Raw genomic sequence first — 9,718 nt, forward strand, 5'->3', positions numbered from 1 at the left:
GAGGAGAGAGGAGAGAGGAGAGAGGAGAGGAAACAGGAGACAGAGAGAGGAGAGAGGAGAGAGGAGAGGAAACAGGAGACAGAGAGAGGAGAGAGGAGAGAGGAGAGAGGAGAGGAAACAGGAGACAGAGAAGGAGAGAGGAGAGAGAGGAGAGGAAACAGGAGACAGAGAGAGGAGAGAGGAGAGAGGAGAGAGGAGAGGAAACAGGAGACAGAGAGAGGAGAGAGGAGAGAGGAGAGAGGAGAGGAAACAGGAGACAGAGAGAGGAAGTGAAGGAAGGAAGCGTGAAATAGTGAGGAAGTAAAAGAGAGAGAGAGAGAGAGAGAGAGAGAGAGACAGGAGTCCCAGCTCTGGTGTGCACAGATATTATTCATTGCATAGACAGGAATACAGTCTCAAGTGAAATGCTTTGAACCACCTGAGATTACACACACACACACACACACACACACACACACACACACACACACACACACACACACACAGACACACACACACAGAACTGTGTGCAAACACACGTCACGCACAAACGCACAAATCTTTCTGCTACAAGAAAACATTATTCAAACACACACACACTGTAAATACAAACACATGCCTGCAACACACACACACACACACACACACACACACACACACACACAGAGGAAATAAGAGAGGAAAAGAGGAAGGAGGAGCAGAAGTGAAGAGAAACAGCCTGTGAGAGTTATGAGAGGATTACAGGGAAGGAGGGAAGGAGGGAAGGAGTGAAGGAGGGAAGGAGGGAAGGAGGGAAGGAGGGGAGGAGGGAAGGAGGGAAGGAGGGAAGGAGGGAAGGAGGGAAGGAGGGAAGGAGGGGAGGAGGGAAGGAGGGAAGGAGGGAAGGAGGGAAGGAGGGAAGGAGGGGAGGAGGGAAGGAGGGAAGGACGGAAGGAGGGAAGGAGGGAAGGAGGGAAGGAGGGAAGGAGGGAAGGAGTGAAGGAGGGAAGGAGGGAAGGAGGGAAGGAGGGGAGGAGGGAAGGAGGGAAGGAGGGAAGGAGGGAAGGAGGGGAGGAGGGAAGGAGGGAAGGAGGGAAGGAGGGAAGGAGGGGAGGAGGGAAGGAGGGAAGGACGGAAGGAGGGAAGGAGGGAAGGAGGGAAGGAGGGAAGGAGTGAAGGAGTGAAGGAGGGAAGGAGGGAAGGAGGGAAGGAGGGATCACTGACAGTGTAAGAAAGGAAAAGAAAAAGGAGGGAGAGCAGGTGACTGGATACAAGGACATGAGGAGAAGAGAGGGGAAGAAAAAAAAGACGGAAAAGGAGGAGAAAATAGAAACATGATGAAAAAATGATGAAAAAGAAGAGAGAGAAATGTAAGGAATGAAAGAGAAGAATTCATTCATCCATCCAAAGACAGGAGGAATAAAGGAGAGAAAGACAGTGACGGTTAGAGGAGGGATGGGTAGTCAAAGATAACACACAGCTCACAATGAAAGTGACAGCTTTGCTCCGAGGCCGACTCCAGCTCACTGTTGTTTCATTATAATCTCATAACTGTCACATCCTGGGGGGGGGGGGGGGGGGGGGGGGGGGGGGGCGGGGGGGGGGCTCGGGGGGGCGGGGGGGGGGTAAATACTTTCATAGAGAGAAATAGCAAGAAAATTGGAAATGAATCTACGTCTGAGCTGAGAGAAGAAGAAGAGACAGATGGAGACAAAGACACAGAGACACAGCATTCATACTCACTCACTCACTCACTCACTCACTCACTCACTCACTCACTCACTCACTCACTCTCTCTCAAATAAATGAATATGTTTTGAAGCTGCTGGTATAAAAACAGTGTAAATAGGGAAGCAGGTCACACACAGTCCCGAGCCATTAAAGCTTCCTGACAATACAAACACAACAAACAACACAACAAACAACAACCCATCAGTAACCACTACCCAGACTTTCAAAACAACAACGCTGCTCTGGTTTTCCCTCGCTCGGCCTCTGAGGCTTTGATCATGTGATCACTGTCGGTGAAGCTCTGTAAAGCTTTTAGGCAGCTTTTATCTTAAAGTCTGTAAATACAGACAAATAAATAACAAAATACACCTAAAAAAATCTAAATGAAATTGACTTTAATTCACAGGAAATTAAAATAAAATAAAATGCATTTCTCATAAAGTTAATAAATACTTTACATTAATTATTGAATTTCTCATAATGTAATTATGATATTAAAACTTTCCAATTACAGTAATAAAGATGGCTGACCCTGTGAAATGGGCACTTGACTATTAAACATATGAAATATAAAATGATAATTTCCTGTGTTTCCATCCACATTAATAACCAACAGATTCACAGTTTCATGAGGAAACACTTCCCACATGAAACAGGAAGCAGCCACTGACAGCAGTCAGTGTTTCCTTGTTTTCCTGCGCAAGAGATTTTCTTTTTTCTTTTTTTTTTTAACACCAAATCGCCATGGCAACCTGGACCGCTCTTAGCCCAGATCACCTGTCAATCACAGAGTGTGGGCGGTGCTACAATATTGATCGGAAACTGTCGCTGCCTCCAACAGCACGTCTCATAAACCAGACTGAATCATTTAATATGGAAAACTTATTAATAATAATGATGTCACCGTGTCACTGAAACAAGCAGCTTCAGGTTTTCTCTCTCCTGTGAGACGTACGTCTCCTCACACTGAGCGTTACACCTTTCTCTCTCCGAGACGCTGCTAAACCGACTCGCATCAATCTTTCAATTGTTTGTCTGTCAGCTGAGTCTCACTCCGTCACCCTCTGTGGTTCTGCCACAAACACAGTTTCTCCCATGAGCCTTTTCCTTCAGGGGCTCAGGTACGAGAGGCCGACGTCTAACAGATCTCATTTTCTCTCTCGCTCATTCAATCAGCTTTTCTTTCACACACACAATCGGCTTCACAGAGTGCCTCAAGTTTCAGAAACTCAAACTGATCCGTTCACACACACTCGAGTCAAGAGAAAGAGACAAAGTGAAGCAACAGCTCCCAACAGCATCCAGCCTTATCACCTCAGACCTGTGGAGTCTGAGTCCTTATCTTCACAGTATTTGTTACAGTGAATGAAGCTACAGGGGAAACACACACACACACACACACACACACACACTCACACACACACACACACACACTCACACACACACACTCACACACACACACACACTCACACTCACACACACACACACACACACTACACACACTCACACTCACACTCACACACACTCACACACACACACACACACACACACACACCACACACACACTCACACACACACACACACACTCACACACTCACACACACTCACACACACACACACACCACACACACACACACACTCACACACACACACACACACACTCACACACACACACACCACACTCACACACACACACACACACTCACACACTCACACACACACACACACACTCACACACACACACACACACTCACACACTCACACACACTCACACACACACACACACACACACACACACACACACACACACACACACACACTCACACACACACTCACACACTCACACACACACACACTCCCTCCATGGTCTCTTACCCGTGACGGAGATCAGCATGGGAGCCACCAGAGGCCTGTTGTTATCCAGTTTTCGGCTCAGTCGGATCTCTCCGCTGGTGTGATTCAGGAGCAGCAGGTGAAGCTCGTTGCCGCGGTCGATGGTGTAGTACAGCCGGTCCGACACGTCGGGGTCGTGGGCGGGAACCCTCCCTATCACCCCGCTGGGGAAACTGTTGGAGCGGTTGGACACGAAGTTGTTGAAAATGATCTGGAAGTCCTTCAGAGTGGGCCGGTTGTCGTTCTGGTCCACCAGTCGGATCCGCACCGTGGCTCTGCTGACCAGAGGTGCGGAGGTGGCCTGGACCACGATCACGTACTCGTTTCGGGCCTCGTAGTCCAGATCGATGAGCGACGTGAGCTCCCCGGAGAAGATGTCCATCTGGAAGATCTCAGGGATGTTTCCCTCCACGATCTGGTACATGATCTGAGCGTTGGCGCCTTCGTCCGGGTCGGTGGCGGTGATCTGGGCCACCACAGAGCCCACCGCACTGTTCTCCTTCACCAGAACTTCAAAGTCATCAGCAGGGAAAACAGGGGCGTTGTCATTCACGTCCAGAACTGTCACCTGGATGTGGACGGGGGTGCGCTGAGGGGGCACGCCACGGTCGACGGCATAGGCGGTGAGCTCATAGAAGGGCACGCTCTCACGGTCCAAACGCCGCACAGTCCGGACGATGCCGGATGTGGGTTCGATGGTGAAATCTCCATCGCCGTCCTCGCCGTTCTGGAAGGTGTACTGAACTCGACCGTTGGCGTGGGCGTCGCGGTCCGTGGCTGAGATCTGGAGGACGCTGGTGAAGGGAGGGGCGTCTTCACTCACTGTCCCCTGATACCTGGGGCTGAGAAACTGAGGCGCGTTGTCGTTGACGTCGTTGACGTTCACCTCGACGTACGTGGTGTCTGATTTCTGTGGGATGCCGTTGTCTTTAGCGGTGATGGCCAGAGTGTAGGTCATCTGGTCCTCGTAGTCCAGCTCCGCCTGCAGCGTTATCGCCCCGCTCGCTGGGTCGATGCGGAACTGTGGGATATTGTCCTCCAGGAAGTAGGTGATTCGAGCGTTTTCGCCGACATCATCATCAGTGGCGCTGATCATGACCACGGTGCTGCCGGGAGGCCGGTCTTCGTTCACACTGACAGAGTAGTGGGCGCTCTGGAAAACAGGCCGGTGCGTGTTAGCGTCTGTGATGTTGATGTGCACCTGACAGGTGTCGTGGAGCGTGCGGTCCGAGGCGGTGACCGTCAGGACGTAACGCCGCTCCTGTTTGTAGTCCAATGGGAGGGCAAGCGAGAGAAGTCCCGCCCCTCCGGCTGTGCTGATGGCGAAGCGATTTCTGGTGTTTCCTCCGGTGATCTGATAGGTCACTGCGCTGTTGACATCACGGTCCACCGCTGTGACGGTCACCACGCTGGTGCCCACAGAAGCGTCCTCATTGAGGCGAGAGTAGTACTCCTTCTGTAGGAACTCGGGGCGGTTGTCATTGACGTCCATCACCGTGATAGTGACACTGGCTGTAGCGGAGAGAGGCGGCATGCCGTAGTCCCTCGCCTCCACGCCAAAGAAGTAGTGCTCCACAGACTCCCGGTCCAGGATGGAGCTGACGGTGACCCAGCCTGTGGCGGAGTTGATGATGAAGGGCGTGTCCGAGCTGGTGCCAGTTAACCTGTACTCCAGGCGGGCGTTATCACCTGAGTCTGTGTCTATGGCCTGGATGTGGAGGATGGAGCTACCGATCGGGGCGCTCTCCAGAACAGATGCCTGGAACGGCGTGGAGACAAAGATGGGTGGGTTGTCGTTGACGTCCGTCACCTGAACGCTGACAATCCCAGTGTTGTTGGAGAGGGGGGGGCGGCCATTGTCCTGAGCACGAACCCGGAGCGTGTACTCCCGTTCGGCCTCGTAGTCCAGAGGAGCCACCACCTGGATCTCACCTGTGACGCTGTCGATGGAGAACTGCCCGCGGCTGTTACCACTGATGATGTTGTAGTGAACGGCTGCGTTACTGTCCTTGTCCCGGTCTGTGGCGCTCACACGCAGGATCTCAGAGTGAGGCCGGACGTCCTCTTTAACCGCCACCACGTAGCGCTTCTCACTGAACTGAGGCACGTTGTCGTTTTCATCCAGCACGGTGATGAAGACCTTGACGGTGGCGGAGCGTGGACCGGGATCCTTCCCCTGGTCGCTGGCCTCCACCTGCAGAGTGTAGTGCTCGTTGGTTTCCCGGTCCACCGCCCCCCGGGTCGTAATGAGGCCAGAGCGCGGGTCGATCTCAAAGGCCGATCGCGCAATCGCCGCCGTGTCACCGATGAACCGGTAGCGGATGTTGGCGTTGGAGGGGGAGTCTGAGTCTGTGGCCCTGAGCTGTAGGATGGGATACCCCTCCTCCACGTTCTCCCTGATGGTCTCCCTGTACTCCGACTGCTCAAAGATAGGAGAGTGGTCGTTCCGGTCTGACACAGTGATGGCCACCATCGTGGTGCCGGAGAGGCGGGGGGAGCCGTTATCAGTGGCCGTGACCCGGAAGTAATGCAGGTCCATGTGCTCCCGGTCCAGGATCTGGGTGGTGGTGATGAGACCGGTGTCTGGGTGGATGTGGAAGTAGTCGGAGGAGCGACTGTTCATCAGCGGAGCCATGCTGAAGCTCACTCTGCCCGCGTCGCCTGGGTCCGGGTCGGAGGCGGCCATGACGATGACGGAGGTGCCGGGGGGCTGGTTCTCTGCCACCTGCACCTGGTAGTTGTACTGGGAGAAATGGGGGTGTCTGTTGGCGGCACGTCGAGAGCGAGGCCAGGGCATCAGGAGCCTCCTCTCCCTCTCCCCCTGCGAGCTTTCATCATCTGCTACTATTATCACTCGCTCCAGGCTCCTCTCTCCCCTTGAGCTGGGCCTCCCCACGTCCTCCTCTCCCTCCCCCTCCACCTCTCCCCCCTCGTGGCTTTCATCCGCCCGGCTCTCTTTCTTCCCTCTCTCTCTCTCTTGCTGTGAGATGCTGGTGCTGCTATTGCCCCCATCCTGACCCTTCCCTCCCTCTGCCTCTCTCTCCTCTGCCTGACTCGCCTTTGTTACTCCATCTTCCCTCTCCTCCTCCTCCTCTCCCTCTGGTTCTGTCCCTCCTCTCAGCAGCGCCTCTCCTTCGCCCTCCCCCACCTGTAATTTTCCTCCCCCAGCAGCAGCAGCGGACCCCTCCAAGCCCTCTCCCTCCCTCTCTGCCTCGCCCCCCATCTGCCGCCTCTCTGACAGTCTGACACCTCCCGGCTCTGATGGCACTTGCTCACCGAGTTTTAATTGCACGTGCACGGAGCAGTCGGTGGAGACGGTGTCCGCGCGCTCTGCTCGCCCCCCCTCTGTCTCTTCGCGCCACGGAGTATTCCTCTTCTTGTTCTGTACCTCAGACTCGTGACTGTGACCGTCACCTGCCCCCCCCTCGTTGTTGTTGTTGTTGTTGTTGCTGTTGAACTGGCTCCACAGAAGCGCGCGCTCTGAGTCAATGGGAGCTGTCCACGGTGCTGAAGTCACACCTTCCTCCTCAGAGGGGGGGTGAGCAGAAGGTGGGGAGTACTCCCGCCATGTGGTCAGGTTGATCTCAGGCAGAGAGAGAGACTCAACACCGGGAGATTTACCGGGGGAAAGTCCTGAGTCACCGGGAGGCGGCGGCTCTGAAGCCGCTCCTCCTGCTTCAGCACGAGACGGTTCGGAGTGTTTTCTACCTCCTGTCTGGTTCCGTGTGGGGGGGGGAGGGGGAGAGGGGTGTGATGAGATTTTAGGAATTGGGCTTCTGCCGGATAGAAAACATCGGCCGCGCGTTTCGGTCGTGTTGCTGGGGGTAAATTGGATGGGGAGATTCCTCTGAGCTACGCCTCCCCCGGGAACCATAAACCCGGCCACATATCCACCCCCCGTTTCTATTCTGTCCAAACAACCGAAGCCCCCAGCGGCAGCCTCCCTGCTCTCTCCCCGGGCCTGTGTGCTCTGTGCCGGGGGCTGCAGCTCCTCCTCAGTCTGACGGGGGAGCGTCACAATCAGAAAAGCCAAATCATCATCCGGATAATTAGATAAATTAATGTGTTTGTTGCCTTGGTTCACCCCTCCTCCACCCTCCCCCTGTCTCCCATCATCCCTCACCCTCCCTCCTTCCATAATTCTGGCGTGGTTACACACAGCTTTCCCATCATGGAGAGGGGGCCCACAACGACCCAGGTGCCCCCTGGTACCGGGGTTACACCTGTACGCTTCCTCCCACTCCTCCTCCTCACCTCCCCCACTCCTCGCCCCCCTCTCCTCCTCCTTTCCCCTCATGCACCCGTTCAAACAGCTCTCACCACCCCCCTCCCCTCTGCTACTGGGATCGATAGCATTGTGCCTGCCCAAATGAGAACAATTACCGCCCCCCCTGTCCACGCTGGCTGAGCCCCCGTCACCGTCACAGGCCACGCTGCTCCTGAGAGCTGGGGGAGGCTGGACCTCCTCTGTGCTGCGGGTCTGGGAGGAACCACAAGAGGAGAAAAGACACGTGTGTTCCAGGTGTGACCTCTGGATACAGTCCGGACTCTCTGTGAGGGGGGGGTTGGATCTGAAGGTGGAGGCTGGAGCCGCATCATGTGCTGAACTGTATCCAGAGATGGGGTGGATGCAACAAGAGCAACCGGTTGGCGCGGGGCCAGGTGAGGGGCTGTTGGCCGCGGAGGGGGCTCGTTTGTCGGGGCTGGAGCAGCAGAGATGCTCAGGTGTCAGGGAGCACCGTGTATCCAACACCTCTCCCCCTCCACTTCCGGGTGCCCTGCACAGGCCAGAGGCGCGCACAAAGGCTCCGGCGGCGCCACGTCTGGTGAGGTGTGGCCTTGACGCCGGACACCGATGCGCGCACGCTCTAGTCCTTTGTACTGGCCGTTTCTTTCCGTTCTGAACCGGCGACGAGGTGAAAGCAGGTGAAGCGGGAGGTGAAACAACGCCCTTCCTCCTCACCCTCCCTCTCTCCACTCCCTCTCCTGAGCAGACGCCATCCGAGCTCGACCTGCTCCAAATACCTGGGTGGAGAGGAGGAGGAGGAGGTGGTGGTGGTGGTGCCGGAGGACCGTCTCCACTCCTCCAAACCGTCCCGACTCTTTTCAGTCTCTCCTCCCGTGTCCCTCTCTCTCCATCCCATTGATCTCCTCCCCGCGTCCCTCCACAGCATCCCTCAGTCTGTATCCGCTCTACGGTCCACCTGCCTGGGCGTAGATACCAGCTGCCACTCGGCGACTCCCCTGGTCCCTCGCACCGCCGCCGCTGCTGCTGTTGCTTCTGGTTCACTTTACCGGCGTCTCGGTAGCAGAGACCCGGGGTCCATCGGTCGGCAGCCCCTCCTGTGTTCCCCGTCCCCGGGGTGAGGCTGAACAAAGGGCCGGGGAGAAGCAGGTGGAGAAGCAGAGACGAGAGCAGGAGCGGGGTGAAGCCCGAGAGCGGTGCAGCCATTTAGTCTCTTCCTTTCTCTGTCTCTCTCCTCCTTTCTCCCTCTTCCACCTATTCTCTCTCTTTCTCTCTCAGCGCGCCTTGCCCTCTCCCCGTCACTTCTCTCTCTCCCTCGTTCCGACTAGGTGGCCAGTTCCAGTTCCAGGACCGCCGGCACCGCCCGACACCTTCCCCCAGGCTCCCCCGTCTCTCCGTCGGCCCGGAGAGTTGGCATCTACCCGCTGTGGTCCGTGGAGCTGGAGGTCTGAGCCTTAGGAGCGGAGCATCTTTCCTCCCGTTCATTCACATCCAACATGGCTCACACACTCACACTGACTGACTAGCTGCTCACACACTCTCCTCCAGAGAGAGAGAGAGAGAGAGTGTGTGTGTGTGTGTGTGTGTGTGTGTGTGCGCTCCTCTAGCAGCGGCAGCTCAGCCCGGTGGTAGGCTACTATCCATCCATCCACACACACACTCTCACACTCTCCTCCTCTCTCCTTTTTCCACCCCTCCCCCTATTGCTTGCATCTCTGCCGCCTCTCTCTCTCTCTCTCTCTCTCTCTCTCTCTCTCATAATGGTTGGCTCCGGTGCGCAGGGCTGTTACACAGCACCCGCGGCGGCAGCCATATCCACAACTGGAACAGGAGCGGGAAAATAGGCTGTATCTTACACAATCACACCGTCATCGCCGGATCATATGAATA

General features: G+C 55.6%; 1 protein-coding gene across 6 annotated transcripts in view; it reads right to left on the reverse strand.

Moving 5' to 3' along the window:
* Nucleotides 1–9,478, reverse strand: part of celsr3 (cadherin, EGF LAG seven-pass G-type receptor 3) — a 117,714-nt gene extending 108,236 nt beyond the window's left edge. For 5 of the 6 annotated variants that reach the window (XM_056385037.1, XM_056385038.1, XM_056385035.1 and 2 more), the window contains exon 1: nucleotides 3,565–9,478. In XM_056385037.1, the coding sequence (XP_056241012.1) occupies nucleotides 3,565–9,034 (5,470 nt within the window). In that variant the 5' untranslated portion in view covers nucleotides 9,035–9,478. The remainder of the gene's footprint in view (nucleotides 1–3,564) is intronic. The other variant, XM_056385039.1, reaches the window with a different exon arrangement.
* Nucleotides 9,479–9,718: the final 240 nt, after the last annotated feature.

Source organism: Seriola aureovittata, chromosome 9 (assembly GCF_021018895.1).
Source record: "Seriola aureovittata isolate HTS-2021-v1 ecotype China chromosome 9, ASM2101889v1, whole genome shotgun sequence".
NCBI lineage: Eukaryota > Metazoa > Chordata > Actinopteri > Carangiformes > Carangidae > Seriola > Seriola aureovittata.